This window comes from Saimiri boliviensis, chromosome 2 (assembly GCF_048565385.1).
Source record: "Saimiri boliviensis isolate mSaiBol1 chromosome 2, mSaiBol1.pri, whole genome shotgun sequence".
In the NCBI taxonomy this organism is placed as follows: domain Eukaryota; kingdom Metazoa; phylum Chordata; class Mammalia; order Primates; family Cebidae; genus Saimiri; species Saimiri boliviensis.
In genome coordinates this window covers 137,389,557-137,405,748 of record NC_133450.1, presented here as the reverse complement: position 1 = coordinate 137,405,748, position 16,192 = coordinate 137,389,557, and the positions used below count along the sequence as shown (strand labels likewise).

The 16,192-nt window shown below is 49.8% G+C and overlaps 1 protein-coding gene across 8 annotated transcripts in view; it reads left to right on the top strand.

Moving 5' to 3' along the window:
- Positions 1-16,192, top strand: part of EHMT1 (euchromatic histone lysine methyltransferase 1) — a 222,698-nt gene that overhangs the window by 96,755 nt on the left and 109,751 nt on the right. For all 8 annotated transcript variants that reach the window (XM_074394408.1, XM_039461268.2, XM_039461267.2 and 5 more), the window contains 2 exons: positions 2,670-2,733; positions 7,639-8,195. In XM_074394408.1, the coding sequence (XP_074250509.1) occupies positions 2,670-2,733; positions 7,639-8,195 (621 nt within the window). The remainder of the gene's footprint in view (positions 1-2,669; positions 2,734-7,638; positions 8,196-16,192) is intronic.

Sequence of the window (16,192 nt, the reverse complement as noted above, 5' to 3'; positions counted from 1 at the left end):
GCTGGAGGTGATACTATCTCATAGGAAGAGAATCTGGCCTTACATAGATGTGTGGTTGGCAAGGGAGAAGGATTTAGATATCTTTTGAGATAATTGCAGATACTCTGCTTTGATACTACACCAAAACTCAACAAGGCGAAACTGTATCAGTGACCTTCTTCCTCTGTGAGGTTAAAGCCTGTGTGTGGTTTTGAATATTAGGCACTGGTCGTTTGGGGAACCCTGTCGCTCACCTTGTTAGGAAGAACTTCCCTGTGTTGACACGTTTTATTATGTGTATCAAAAATCATAGTCACTAATGGTACCTCCCGTGTCATGAGGAAAGTCTTTAAATAGGGGAAGCTGCCAGGCTTCAGGGGACAGATACACATTTACACATGCATCAGAAATTCAAAAGGTAGAGTTTTAACATTGGCAACAGATACTGCTGGTTGTTTTCTTTGAGGTTCACTGTGTTCTGTGAAAATGTCTGTCAAATATCCAGGTTTGAGTAGCATAGATTTTGCCAGTTGTTCTTTTAAGTGAAGATGCTCTGTGAGTGAGGAACACTGGGTCCCGCTCAGCCGTTGCACCCGGCCTCTGCTTGCCCCTTCCCCTGACATGGAACATTGCAGGCCGATGTTGAGTGAGGCCAGAATCTTACTGCCTCATCCAGGGCATTCCCAGGTGAGCCCCCAAGTGCCTAGTGGCCAAGAGTTCAGTTGCTGGAGCACACTTCCATGCCTTGGCCTGGTGGATTCAGCAGGGCTGATACCACTGCTTGGGCACTGTCTCTGTAAAAAAGGCAGTTGAGGTTCTAGCATTATTATGAAATAAGTTTTGACCTACTGGACTCCTGGAAGGATTGCGGGGATCCTGGAGACCTCCTGTTGGTGGGTAGATTTGAAGGGTGCAGGCTGCTGGCTGTCGTACAGCTGTACTGGGCCAGGAAGGGTAGTGTGCCTGCATGCTTGAGGGCCGGCATGAGCAGCTGGGTTGCTTGTCCCTGGTTTGGCAGTGGTTGATCGGGGCTGGGAGTCGGATACCTGGTCCCCAACCCCCTGCCTGACCATGAAGGGGTGGGCTGGGCACCGTTGCTGAGACTAGCTCCTGAGGAAGGCGATGCAGTTAGGTCAGGTGTTACCAAGTCGGCTGAGAGGGCAGCCAGGTCATGGATCTGAACCCTGAAAAGCAATAGCCACATCCACCACAGGTGGGGCCCGGCTTGGTGTCTGCTTTGTGAGGAGGCACTGGTCTGTTGAGAGGCTCCACTGTTGACACATTTTCTCATCCAGATGCTGGACACCCAGGTTTTTGCAAACTCTTATACTTTTTACCTGCTGGATGGAAACAGGTTGTGGTCGGCCTTCTGCAGCTGTCTGACCAGCTGCTCCTAGCGACCTTGGGCATGTCTGTGCCTTTCCTCATCTGGTCATGGACTCCTGGAGCACCAAATATGCCTGACTCAGTTGCTCATATTTTATCACCCTGACCCGGAGGCTTCCTGCCCACTTGCAGTTTCCAGTGGTTTCTCCGAAGGGTTTCTGCAGTATCACATCACCAAGCTTGGTTGTCAGCTTGACAGTTCCCATCTTGCAGCTTGGCCTTTGAAACTGCCTAGAGTGGTCAGCATCCCTCCTCCTCCCAGGCCCCTGATGTGGGCGGGGCCTGGGCGGACTCCCTGCTGTGGTCAGCACCCCTCTTCCCAGGCCCCTGATGTGGGCGGGGCCTGTGCGGCCTCTCTACTGCCTTTTCTTGGATTCCATGGTCTTGCTGCTGTGTCGAGAGTCCTTGCTATGACTGTTTTATGTGTTTATGTTCCCTTTACCAACCAGACTCTAAGCTTCTTGAAGGCAAGGATTTTTGTTTAAAAAAACAAAATTATGTCCACATGCGGTGGCTCATGCCTCTAATCCCAGCACTTTGGGAGGCCGAGGTAGGCGGATTACTTGAGATCAGGAGTTTGAGACCAGCCCCGCCAACATAAGGAAACCCCCGTCTCTACTGAAAATACAAAACTGAGCCGGGTGTGGTGGTGTGCACCTGTAGTCCCAGCTACTTGGAAGGCCAAGGCCTGAGAATCGCTTGAACTGTGGAAGCAAAGGTTGCACCGAGCAGAGATCTCGCTACTGTACCCAGCCTGTGCGAGAGAGTGAACTCTGTCTCAACAACAAAAAAATTTTTAAGAGGCCTTGTACGATATATGCCTTTACTTACTAGATGTTTAATCTCAAATATTTAGTGATTTAAGTTTCTCATTGAATTTTGTTGATTTATCTATTTCTATAGTTTTTTGTAGGAGGTTGGACATTTGAATTGTATGAATTATTGTCAGCAGCAGAATGCATTTTGAAATAAATTGTAACATTCCTGTAACAAAGCCAAAAGATTTCAGATATCTAATTCTATAAATAATACATGAATACGCTTTTATTGTTAAAAAACTGTCTCCAAAAACAGAAGTGCAACAGAAGTTTCCTTGGACTGTGTTCTGACTGCCAGTTTTTCCCTTGGAGGTGACCATAACGGGCTGGCAGGAGTAAGTCTGACTGTCCAGCGCTAATGGTGAAGGTTGTAACCGTGACTTTTTGACTTTTTCCAAATGATGACCATTGGAAAAGCCATGCTGACGTGTTGTACGGTCAGCCTCCCGATGAACCCGGCTGATGACTGTTGTTTCTTTCTCACAGGCAGTTCCGGCAAGAGGGGAGCCTCAGCAAGATTGCTGTGTGAAGACGGAGCTGCTGGGAGAAGGTGAGGGCGCTGTGCACAGAGGGACAGGAGCAGAGCTTCCCTCCAACCTGGAAACCCGCTGCTCCTCCTCGCTTCATTTGTCCCCGTCTTCTGACATTCTTCGCGTTACCTAGGTTTATGCTGTCGTTCTCATGTATCCCATTCCTAAATAGACACAGTGGCACAGGCACACACAAAAGCTGTGCCAGAGAGAGAACACATTTGTCCAAGCAGGAGGAGCAAAAATCCTGCATATCCTTGTCTTAAAGTACACCCAGAAAATTAAAAGTGAGGGGCCACACAAATGTTTGTAGCAGCACTGTTCATGTCACTGAAAACCGGAAGCACTCAGGTGTCCTCAGTTGATAATGAACTGGAGGAACAGAGTGTGGTGCATCCGTACAGTGGGACAGTGGTCAGCAGCACAGAACATGCGGCAGGAGTCAGGCCGCACCAAGGATGAAGCTTAGGTATGATTTGTTAAGTGACAGAGGCCAGACCCAAAAGGCCACGAACTGCATGGCTCCAGTTTTGTGACGGAGACGTGGAGGACAGCCGTGGTTACCAGGAGGTGGAGGGAGAGCAGGGTGAGGGCAGTGGGCGATGCTCCGCTCCTCTGTAAGGTGTGGTGCAGGCTTCCCATGTGCTTGCAGAGCTTGCACCAAGAGTGGCCCCGGGAAATGAGGGCGATGGCGCCACACGAACTGTGCTGTACTCCACAGTGAATGGAGAGCCGGGCGGCTTTGGAGTACAGTGTTGTGGCTGGACCCCACAAGGCTGGCAGCTGTGGGAGCAGCTCAGACCCTGGCCTTGCCTAAGGCTTTCCCAGCTGGAGCCTGCTCGGCCCCTCATGGATTGCAGGCTGTGGCCCTGCCGTGTCCTCCTTGCACCCCAGACGGCCTCTCTGTGCCTGTGGGTGCCCATCCGCCCACTGACTGTGCACTGTGGGGACCGCTGCCCGCCTCTGCTGCCACCTCTGGCCCGCCGTCCAGAGTTGCCCCGACTCCCTGCGCGCGCCGTCCACCTCCTGCAGCCCACCTGGGTGTTTTCTTCCTGTCGTTTGGCTTCTTCCTGTGGCCGTCCCATCTGAGTCTTTGAACTGTTTCTTCTGTCGGCTCCAGTGCCCTCTGGCTCTTTCCTCCTCTCTCTGTGGTCGCCCCTCCTTTGACCTTTCTAGTGGGACTTGTTTCCTACGTGACGCTGGATGCCACAAGCACCGTGTTATTACACTGCCCTTGAGGCCCTGCCTGTGCCCTGCTCCTGTACACGCTGCCACCGAGCCACGGACTGACCGCTCTGGGGAACTGCCGGACCCTCCGGTGGCCACACCGTGTCGCTTTCCCTGCAGCAACTGCAGAGGACTCCAGGTTCTCCACATCCTGGCCACTGCTCTTAGCGTCTGTGGCCGTCCTGGTGGATGTGAGGTGGCATCTCACTGTGGTTTTGGTTTGCATTTTCCTGACGGCCAGTGATGGTGAGCATCGTTGCATGTGGTTATTGGCCATCTTGGTGTCATCTTTGGAGAATCTCTCTTTAGATTCTGTGATTTCAGATTGGATTGATTTTTATGGTTGAGTTTCAGAGTTCTTCATGTAAGTAGAAGTCCCTTGTCAGCCATGTGATTCACACATATTTCCTCCTGGTCTGTGGCTTGTCTTTCCCCTTTCTTGATGGTGTCCTTTGAAGTACAGATGTTTTTAGTTTGAATGAAGTCCACCTTACCTGTTTTTTTTTTTTTTTTTCCTTTTAGCTGCTAGTGCTTTTGGTCTGACATCTAAGAAATCATTACTTAATAGAAGATCACAAACACTTAACGTTTGTTTTTTTCTTCTTGGAGTTTTATAGTTTTATCTTTTTATTTAAGTTTTTGATCAATTTTGAGTTAATTTTTGTATATGGTTTGAAGTAGGAGACCAACTGTATTATTTTGCAAGTTACTAATCAGTTGTCCCAGCAATGTTTATGAAAAAGACCTTTCTTCCTGATTGAATTTTTCTTGTATCCTCATTGAAAATCAGTTGGCTTTAAATGTGAGGGTTTATTCTAGGGTTTTCTTTTCTTTCGGCAGGGTCTCCCTGTGTAATCCAGGCTGCAGTGTGATCACAGCTCACTCTAGCCTCCACCTCCCTGGGCTCAGGCAGTCCTACCACCTCAGCCTCCCAAGAAGCTGGGACCACAGGTGTGAGCCACCACACCAGGCTTTTTTTTTTTTTTTTTTTTTTTAAAAGAGACACTGTCTCCCATTGTTGGTCTTGAACTCCTGGGCTCAAGTGATCTGCTTTCTTCAGCCTCCCAAAATGCTGGGATTACAGGTGTGAGTCACCATGCCCAGCCCCTAAGTATTATATTTTTTGATGCTATTTTAAATAGAGTTATTTTTAAAATTCATTTTCATTTTGATCATTGATATTGTGTAGAAATACAATTGATTGGCTGGGCGCGGGAGGCCAAGGCGGGCAGATCACGAGGTCAGGACAGCCTGGCCAACATGGTGAAACCCATTCTCTACTAAAAATACAAAAATTAGCCAGGCATTGTGCTTGTAATCCCAGCTACTGGGGAGGTTGAGGCAGGAGCATTGCTTGAACCCAGGAGGCAGAGGTTGGGGTGAGCAGAGATGGTACCACCGCAATCCAGCCTGGTCATCAGAGCAAGACCCCATCTTAGGAAAAAAAAAAGAAATACAATTGATTTTTGTATATTGATCTTATATCGGGTAACCTTGCTAAACTCCTTTATTAGTTCTAATAATTTAGACTTCCTTGGGAATTTCTGTATAAAAGCTTGTGCCATCTTTAGAGCTCAGTTTATTTCTTCCTTTCCAATCTGTGTATCTTTTATTTCTGTTTCTTCCTTCATGGCCCTATTTAGAATCTCCATTGTGGGGTTGAATAGAAGTGGCAAGAATGGACATCCTTGTCCGGCTTCTGATCTTAGGGAGAAAGCTTCCAGGCTTTTACTTTTAAGTGTGATGTTCGCTATAGGTTTTTCATGTATACCCTGTGTCAGATTGAGGAAGTTCTCTTTTCTTAGCAAACCATTTGCTAAGTGTTTTGACCATGAAGGGGTGTTGATTTTTTTCTGTCTATTGAGATGCTTATGTGGTTTTGTCCTTTATTTTGTTCTATTGATATTTGGCATATTAATTCATTTTTAGCTATTAAACCAACCTTGCATTTCTGGGGTTAAATCCCACTTGTTCATGGTGTTTAATCCCCCTCACCAATTTTTTGGTGGGGAAGGGGAGCTGGATTCAGTTTGTTCCTTTTTTTTTTTTTTTTTTTTTTTTTCCAGTATGAGAACTGTCACCTGGGCTGGAGTGCAGTGGTGCAGTCATAGCTTACTATAGCCTTGACGTTCTAGACTCAAGTGATCCTTCTGCCTCCACCTCCTGAATAGCTGGGACTACAAGTGTGCACCTCCATGACTGGCTAATTTTGTTATTTTTGGTACAGATGGAGTCTCACTATGTTGCCCAGGTGAGTCCTGAACTCCTGGGTTCAAGCGGTTGTCCCTTCATGGCCTCCCAAAGTGCTGAAATTACAGGCGAGAGCAACCATGCCCAGCCTATAGATTTCTTAATTTGAGGGGACTTGGCAGCTTTGTAATGTTGTCATCCCATTTAGGAGGATGAAATGCCCTCCATTTAACTTCCCCCCCCCCCCCCCCCAACATGCTGGCTTTGAGTAATCTTGGCAGATTTTCTAATACCCTTTGTAGTTTTCCCTACTTTTGTGAATGATACTTTTTTCCTTACATTTTCTGGCTAATATTGATACAAAGAAATGTCCTTGATTTTGTAACACGATTTCAAATTCGGCAGTCTTGTTGTACTCTTGGGTTTTAGTTGCTAATTGGTTCTGTTGTTTTAAGTGAATGATGGTGTCAGGTGCAGGTGAGAACAGTTTGCCTTCGTTTCCAGACCCTGCCCCTCACATTCCTCTTTCCCTTTGGTGTTATCCACACTGCCTTTTTATGTTAGACACTGGTAGTGTCAATAGATCTTATATGCGAGTGGTTTAATATTTAAATACACATTTGCTGCAGGATTTGGTATACAGCCTTCTCCAGGTTAAGGAAGTTTCCGCTTACTCTGTTTTGCTAAGGGTTTTAAAAACACAGCTGTTTATTCAGAACACACACACGAGATGCCAGGCGTGTCGATGTGCTGAGTACACTGGTGAACAGACGAAACGCTTGCGCTCACAGGACTCGGCGTCCTAGGGTGGAAGGACAGACGGTCAGCATGACAGATGATCAGGCCTGTTGTGTTCGAGGTGATAAGCACCAGGAAGAACAGAGCCAGGAAGGAGGGTGCCGGGTGTTGTCTCACGCTTGGCTGATGCTCCTTGTGCACCCAGCAATGATGCCATCCATCCGTCGCAGGCTTCCTGCTCCAGCCTGTCTGAGGTGAAGCGTGTTCATCGGTCTCATGATGTGAAACAGCATCTCCTTCTTGACTGCCCTAGATATGATTTCCTGGCGTTGCCATCGGAGAGTGAGTTGCTGTAGGGTGTGGTCAGCAGACCACGGACATGCTCGAGTATAGCCTTTTTCTGACCCATTTTCTCTGTTAGTTCTTGTGAACCCACTTCTGAAGCCTTGTTTTCTGTCTCCAAATAATACTACAATTTTTATTATAGTGGTGATTCCCCAAACTTAGCCATCTAACGTTCAAAGTTAATGCTTAAGAAATGTTTGCATTTAATATGTTTGAACTGATAGCTCGTTTGTTTATGAAAAAAAATTTTCTTTAGACAGTTTTATATAAGCCATTCAGAGAAATTGTGTTGGCGGTGATGTCATGGTGGGGGAGGGAATTGTGTTGGGGATGGTGTCATGGAGGGGAGGAAATTGTGTTGGTTGGGTGAAGTCATGCAGCGCTGGACCTGCAGCCATTGACACTCCTTTCTCCTCTATTGGCAGAGACACCTATGGCTGCCGATGAAGGCTCCACAGAGAAACAGGCAGGAGAGGCCCACTTGGCTGCTGACGGTGAGACCAATGGGTCTTGTGAAAACAGCGACGCCAGCAGTCACGCAAATGCTGCAAAACACACTCAGGAGAGCGCAAGGGCCAACACCCAGGATGGCACCAGCACACTAACCCGGATAGCGGAGAACGGGCTTTCAGAAAGAGACTCGGAAGCGGGGAAGCAAAACCACGTCACCACCGACGACTTTGTGCAGACTTCTATTGTTGGCAGCAATGGATACATCTTAAATAAGCCGGCCCTGCAGGCGCAGCCCTTGAGGACTACCAACACTCTGGCCTCTTCACTGCCTGGCCATGCTGCAAAAACCCTTCCTGGAGGGGCTGGCAAAGGCAGGACTCCAAGCGCTTTTCCCCAGACGCCAGCTGCCCCACCAGCCACCCTTGGCGAGGGGAGTGCTGACGCAGAGGACAGGAAGGCCCCGGCCTCTGGCACCGACGTAAAGGTCCACAGGGCACGCAAGACCATGCCGAAGTCCGTCGTGGGCCTGGTAATTTTGTGTCTTCTCTTGCTGTTTCCTTTTCCCCATCTCTTGTTTTAATCACAGCAAATGGACTTTGGTGCACTGAGGAGAAGCCAGTAAGTGTCAGTGGTTATCTGACAGGGCCTGTGAGGAGCTAGCCGAGGGCTGGGGTCAGTGGTTCACACCTGTTATCCCAGCACTTTGGGAGGCTGAGGTGGGTGGATTGCTTGAGCCCAGGAGTTCGAGACCAGCCTGGGCAACGTGGCAAAACTCAAAATTTTGTAAAAAATGCAAAAATTAACTGGGCATAGTGGTGCGCACCTGTAAGTCCCAGCTACTCGGGAGCCTGAGGTGGGAGGATTGCTTGGGTCTGGGAGACGGAGACTGCAGTGAGCCCAGATCACCCCACTGCACTCCAGCTTGGGCAGCAGAGTGAGACCCTATCTCAAAAGAAGAAGAAATGCTGCTAATGTCTCAGGCATGAGTGCCAGAGCCTCGATTCCTTCTTGGGCTTTGCCCTCCTCACAGGGTGCTGTTGCCCTCTGTAGAAAGATAATGTCAGGTGCTTTCAAGGAGGCCACTTCCTCCTCTGCTTTGGACTTTGGGGCTTTCCTTCTGGCTAGGAGAGACTCGGCACTCATGCTGTTTCATTGAGAAGTGAATAGAAATGACCTTGGTTAGAGCCAGCGTGGGACAGAGTGGAGAGGCAGCTGGCCACCTGGACATATGCCCAGGTCTCCCTCCCAACCCTGAGAGCAGATGAGACTTGAATCCTGAGTGCTTCACACAGGCAGGGCGTGCCTGCCTGTCACACGCACTGTGCTGATGTTCACACACACGACTCACCTGCCTGTCACACGCACTGTGCTTATGTTCACACACACGGCTCACCTGCCTCTCACACACACTGCGTTCATGTTCACACACACGACTCACCTGCCTCTCACACGACTCACCTGCCTTCACACGCACTGTGCTTATGTTCACACACAACTCACCTGCCTCTCACATGCACTGTGCTGATGATGTTCATACACACAACTCACCTGTCTCACACATCCACTGTGCTTATGTTGACACACAACTCACCTGCCTTCACATGCACTGTGCTGATGTTCACACAGGACTCACCTGCCTCTCACACACAGTGTCCTGGACTCATGACCATACCTTACATGGTGTGTTCACAGTACGTTTTTCAAAGTGTGGGCAGGGTTTTTAATGTGCTCTCCCAGTTGGACGTCTCTTTGGGCGGAAGTTCTAGGTTGTGGTTGCATTCTCATGGAATTCTCTTTGGGCGTGAGTTGTAGGTTCATGGTCACATTCTCGTGGAATTCCCTTTGGGCGTGAGTTGTAGGTTCGTGATCACATTCTCGTGGAATTCCCTTTGGGCGTGAGTTGTAGGTTCGTGGTCACATTCCCATGGAATTTTCTGTCTGATGTTGCTGGTGAACATTCTCAAGCTGCCTCCTTGTCCTTGGTTTGTAGATAATCTGCTCTTTCGTCTCAGCCCTGTTTCAGGGCTTACAGCCCTGTCACCTGGAGGGCTGTGTCTTCAGCTCCAGAGGAATGCTGTGTCTGACTGTTCTTTCCATTTTCCTCCCATGGAGCCCCTCCTAGACGGTTGACTCCGCAGTCCCCCTGGGCTGCTGTCTGTTGCCAGCCTCCTAATTGGTTCCTCACTTTCTCCTTCTTGCTTTTCGTCCCATATATTGATATGTTTTATTTTGGCTTCTGTGTTTTTCATGCCCAATATCTCTCGTTGTTTCTTTTTTTTTTATTGTTTGAGATGGAGTCTCGCTGTAGCCCAGGCTGGAGTGCAGTGGCGCCATCTCGGCTCACTGCAGCCTCTATCTGTGGGATTCAAGCGATTCTCCTGCCTCAGCCTCCCAAGTAGCTGGGACTACAAGTGCTTGTCACCATGCCTGGCTAAGTTTTGTATTTTTAGTAGAGACAGGTTTCACCATGTTAGCCAGGCTATTCTCAAACTCCTGACCTCAGATGGTCTGCCCACCTCAGGCCTCCAAAGTGTTGGGGTGGGTGAGCCACCGCACCTGGCCTGATTAGTTCTTTTAAAATCTTGCCTTATCTTTCAAAAGATAATGATTATAATTCTTCTGTAATCTCTGTTATGGATTCCAATTCCTCACGTGGGAGTTTCTCTTACACTTGATACCTCTTGTTTGTGGTTTTTTTTTTCCTCTGAGGTTTAGCTTTTTTCTCTCTCTAGGGTATCTCCATGTTTGTTTCTGTCACTGTGTCTCAGCCTGTGAGTGCTGTGTGCGTGTTCTGTGGACTGCCTGCAGTGACCACGGCGGGTGGTGGGTGCTGTGGGCTGGACTGCCCGCAGTGACCACAGTGGGTCGGGGGTGCTGTGGGGCTGGACTGCCCGCAGTGACCACAGTGGGTCGGGGGTGCTGTGGGGCTGGACTGCCCGCAGTGACCACAGTGGGTCGGGGGTGCTGTAGGGCTGGACTGCCAGCTCCTCGAGCCCACAGCTGCCAGGTGCCTGTCCACTCCTTGGACAGACAGGGCAGGTGCCTTGTGGTGCTGACAGCTGCCCTATCCCTGGGGCTTCTCCACTCCCAGCCTGGCCAGTCTGACCCAACTTCCGCCTTTTGCAGTATTCTTCTGTACATGTCAAGACTTTAGAAAATCCTTAAAATAATCATAGCGTTACAGGAAACTGCACAAATACTACAGAGAGAGCCTGTGTCCATTCCACCCAGTGTCCCTCAGTGGTGAAGTCTTTGATAACTAGAGGACTGTGTCAGGCCCAGGACGCTGACATCGGTCAAGTCCGTGGGGCTTGCTTGATTTCGCCATTGCCTGTGTGCATGTGCACGTGTAGGGAGTTCTGTGCAGTGTGGCTGTGTGTAGATGGTGTTACCACCATCACAGTCGAGACGCGAAGTACTCTTTACACTGGAGGTCCTGACGCCACCTGTGTCGCCGCCAACCAGACTTGAGCCTCTGCCAGCCTCTCACCTGCAGATTCCACTTTAACAATTTTGTTATTTCAGATTTTTTGTTTTCTGTGTTTTTTTTTTTTTTGAAACGGAGTTTCACTCTTGCTACCCAGGCTGGAGTGCAACGGTGCGATCTCGGCTCATGGCAACCTCTGCCTCCTGGGTTCAGGCAATTCTCCTGTCTCAGCCTCCCAAGTAGCTGGGATTACAGGCATGCGCCACCATGCTCAGCTAATTTTTTGCATTTTTACAAAATACATGGTTTCACCATGTGGACCAGGATGGTCTCGATCTCTCGACCTCGTGATCCACCTGTCTTGGCCTCGTTTTGTGTTTTTTTAAGACAGGATCTCACTCTGTTGCCCAGTCTGGAGCTCTGTGATGCGATCACAGCTCATTGCAGCATTTGCCTCCTAGGCTTAAGTGATCCTCCTGCCTCCACCTCCCCAGTAGCTGGGTTTACAGGTGTGCATCACAATGCCTGGCTATTTTTTGTATTTTTGTAGACACAGGATATTGTTATGTTGGCCAGGCTGGTCTTGAATTCGTGACCTCAGGTGATCTGCCTGCCTCGGCCTCCCGAAGTGCTGGGATTACAGGCATGAGCCAATGTGCCCGGCCTACTTCAGATTTTCTATAAATGGAATTACAGTGTATGTAACCTTTTGAGAGTGGCTTTTGTCACTCAGCATAGTTCTTTTAAGATTTATACAAGTTGCTGGGTGCGGTGGCTCACATGACTGTAATCTCAGCAGTTTGGGAGGCAGATCACCTGAGGTCAGGAGTTCAAGACCAGCCTGGCCAACATGGTGAAACCCCGTCTCTACTAAAAATAAAAAATTAGGTGGGCATGGTGGCAGGTGCCTGAAATCCCAGCTACTCGGGAGGCTGAGGCAGGAGAATTGCTTGAACAGGGAGGTGGAGGTTGCAGGGAGCCGAGATTGCGCTATTGCACTCCAGCCTGGGCAACGGAGCGAGACTCCGCCTCAAAAAAAACAAATAAAGATCTATACAAGTTATGTCACTAGGCCGTCCCTTGCTCTGCTGAGGCCTTGGTGTTCTGTGGGTTGTTGGCGCTCACCTGCTGAAGGGTACTGGGCATTTTTACAGTAGAGCTGCTCTGAACTTTTATGTACGCATTTTGGACATAGAGTTGACCTCTGTGTGTCAGATACACAGGAGTATAATCACTGGGTTGTATGGCCTCTGGGTGTTTAGTTTTACGAGGAAAATGCTGAAGCACACTCCAGAGGGGCTGCAGCATTTCACATTCCCACCCACAACCTGGGAGCAACTGCTGTGTTTTCTGCTGTCCTCACCAGCATTTTTTGTTACCCGTTTCTTTTTCTTTTGAGATGGAGTTTCGCTCTGTTGCCCAGGCTGGAGTGCAGTGTGTGATCTCGGCTGACTGCAACCTCCACCTCCTGAGTTCAAGCAATTCTCCTACCTCAGCCTCCCAGGTAGTCGGGATTTGAGGTGCATGCCACCACACCCAGTTAATTTTTGTATTTTACTAGAGATGGGGTTTCGCCATGTTGTCCAGGATGGTCTCAATCTCCTGACTTCATGATCCACCCGCCTCAGCCTCCGAAAGTGCTGGGATTACAGGCGTGAGCCACCGCATGTGGTCTGTTTTGTATTTTAGCCCTTCTGTGGGTATGCTCTTGTCTCCTCGTAGCTTCAGCGTGAACGTGCCTGTGACTGCTGATGGGAAGCATCCACTCCCATGCCTCTCATGCTCCCCCTTCCCACGCCTCTCCCCCTCCCCCTCCCACCCTCTCACGCTCCCCCCTCCCACCCTCTCACGCTCCCCCTCCCACCCTCTCACGCTCCCCCTTCCCACCCTCTCACGCTCCCTCTCCCACCCTCTCACCCTCTCACGCTCCCCCCACCCTCTCATGCTCCTCCCTCCCACGCCTCTCACACTCGCCCCTCCTACCCTCTCACGCTCCCCCCTCCCACCCTCTCACGCTCTCCCCTCCTACCCTCTCACGCTCCCCCCTCCCACGCCTCACACTCGCCCCTCCCACGCCCTCACACTCGCCCCTTCCACCCTCTCACACTCGCCCCTCCCACCCTCACAGTCGCCCCTCCCACGCCTCACACTCCCCTTCCCACCCTCTCACGCTCCCCCCTCCCACGACTCTCACTCTCGCCCCTCCCATGCCCTCACACTCACCCCTTTCACCCTCTCACACTCCCCCCTCCCACGCCTCTCACACTCGCCCCTCCCATCCTCTCATTGCTTTGTCATCAGTGTGTCATCTTTGGGGCAGTGTCTTTCAGACTTTTGCTGACTTTATAATTAGAATTTTGGTTAGCTTTGAATGTTCTGTATTAGTGCTTTGTCAGATACGTGCTTTCCAGTATTTTCTCCTGCTCTGAAGCTTCTCTTCTTTCTCTCAAAGGTCTTTCACAGAGCCAGGGTAATTCCTTTCGATGTCCCGTTCTTCAGTTTTCTGGATTGTGCTGTTGGTGTTGTGTGTGAGAACTCTTCACGTAGCCCTTCAGTTTCTCCAATTTTTTTTTGTCTTATGTGAACTTTAAATCTGTGATCTGTTTTGAATTAGTGTTTGTATAAAGTCTGAGGCTTGGGCTGAGGCTGAATTTGTTTTTGCCTGTGGATGGCACACCGGTCACAGTTTTAAACTCACATGCAAACTTTCCATCACTCATTCGCTGAAGTTGAGCTTCTCCTGCAGTCTTGTTTCCAGGATCTTGCTCTCATACAGTTTATTCCTGAGGGTCTTTTATTGTCGCCCTGCCACAGTCCTCTAGGGAAAAAAGCAATCTGAAATCTAATTTTAAAATGTTCTCTGACCATGAGGCTCGTTTAAGTGATTGCTTTGTTCTGGATTGAGGTATTAGAATAATTAAAGTATAACTGATTACAACACATGTCATTTGGATGAAAATTACTCAACATTCACAGTTTGGTCAGTTGTAGGAAAAGAGACTCCCGAACCTGGTTTCTTGATCTCCATACCCTCTCCACACCCGGGAGAACTTGTGCTGCTCCGGGGGCCTGCGGGAGAAGGAGATGGACTGAGCCAGGGCAGGTGATGTCTGTGGGTCCCATGGAGGGGGTACAGCAGAGACCGTGGGAGGGAGGGTGCCTGTGCTGTGCTCCTCGTGTGCTCTGTGTCTGTGGGCCCCACCAAAGTGATGTGGCAGAGACCATGGGTGGGAGGGTGCCTGCCCTGTGCCCCTTGTGTGCTCAGTGACTGTGGACCCCACTGAGGTGGTGCAGCAGAGAGCTGGGTGGGTGGGTGCTTCCCCTGCCCGCCTCGTGTGCTCTGTGTCTGTGGCTCTGGGCATGGCCTCTCCTTCCTTCAGGATTTCCTGCCACCCCAAAATCAGTTCAGTCTTGTTTGGTATTTTTTATATTTAATATGAACATTGCAGGCTATGTTAATAAATCCAACATTCTTGTAAAAGTTTAAAAGTGAAGGTGGTGTAATAGCTGCAGTCTCACTATTCATGGCAAGCACCCACGGATTTGGACCTTGTATCCAGCGTTGGTCCCTCCCGGAGCCTCTGCTCAGAGTGAGACCTGCTCACTGGTCCCTCGTAGAACTCTGAAAGCCTTGCCTCACAGTGAGACTTGCTCGTTGGCAGCTTCACCGTTGTTAGGAGGGCAGAAAAAGTGGAAGCCGTGGAAGGGAATGTTTTCTCCACTTGAAAATGCCTGTTTCTGTGCCCTGGTTGGCAACTCCGTTTCCCTGAGTTGTGCCCACTCCAGGAGGAGGCAGCAGGGCACCCCGTGGTGTTCTCTCTGCATGTGTGTGTCCACACTTCACCTCCTGGCACCCACTCTGGGCCCTAGTTCCGGGGAAGAGGTGGTGCCTGGCAGTCTGCATTGGAAGTAGTTCTTAGTGATTGTGTGAATAGCTGCTACTAAGTGTCCAGCTGTGAGAATTCACACTGGTGCCAAGCGCCCCGTGGGAGGGAGGAGCCCCAGGGAAGGGCTGTGCTCCCAGAGCCAGACCATGTGAAGACAGAGGCCAGTCACGCTGCCTCCACGGCGAGGTCTTCTTGTTCCTTGTGCTTTGTTAGATAACAGAGTCCCAACGAAATAAAAATCTAGAATCCTCACCTAGGTTCAGCCGTTCTTCATCTTACTGTTTAGATTTTTGCAAATGACCTTTCGATTAACGAATAGATTGTGTACCTCAGCAAGAATTAGCCTCACGTTGTTATTTCCCCTTCAGGGATTGTTTCTGCCCTTCATTTGTATGTACCTTGAAAGTGCGTTTTGTGTTTGTAAGCGCCAGCTGAGCGCGATAGCCAACAGCCTGCATGGTGGCTTGTAGGTGACAGAGAGGGGTCTGTGATTCCTGAGTTATAACAGTGACTTCATTGCAGTCTAACCTGGTGTACTGGAGAGAGACCAAGAAATTCTATAAAGCAGATGTGTTGTATTCCAACAGTGCTTCGAGTGCAGAGGGTGTATTCATGAATGCACATGGTAGTGGGAGCTGTCATGTTTGAGCCGTGCTTTGGAGATGGGAAGACATCATTAATCCTTAGGGGGAAAAGTACACTTATTCCAGGGTTGGAGGTACATTCCGAGAGAAATCACAGAATGTGGCAAACAGGGCTGCTGAGCTGGACAGGTCTCCACAGGGGGAAGCAACGAGAAACCCAGAGAGCTGTGGCCACTAGAATGTGAATCCACAATAGGCTCCCCAGTAGGGAGCCCAGGTGGTTCCATATCTGTTCTGGACATCAGTGGGGTGTCCAGCAGCTTAAAGTGGGCTCAGTGAGAAGCTCTGCAGGTACCACGTGGCAGCAAGATGTGCTCGAGAGACAGGGAAGGAGGGAGGGCAGCAGACACGAACAGTGTGCCTGTGGTACCGAGAGAGGTGGGTACCCATCCGAGCCACGTGCTACCCTGTTCTCCCCGTGTGCTCTTACCTGGCACTCCCTGCTCTGCCTGCCTGCCTCGTCTGTAACCTCCACAAGCATCTCCTGAATCTCTCTGAGCAGCCACATGCTCACTCATGTCATCGGCCCATTGGGCACGTGGAATTACAGTTATTTATGACCTCGGTG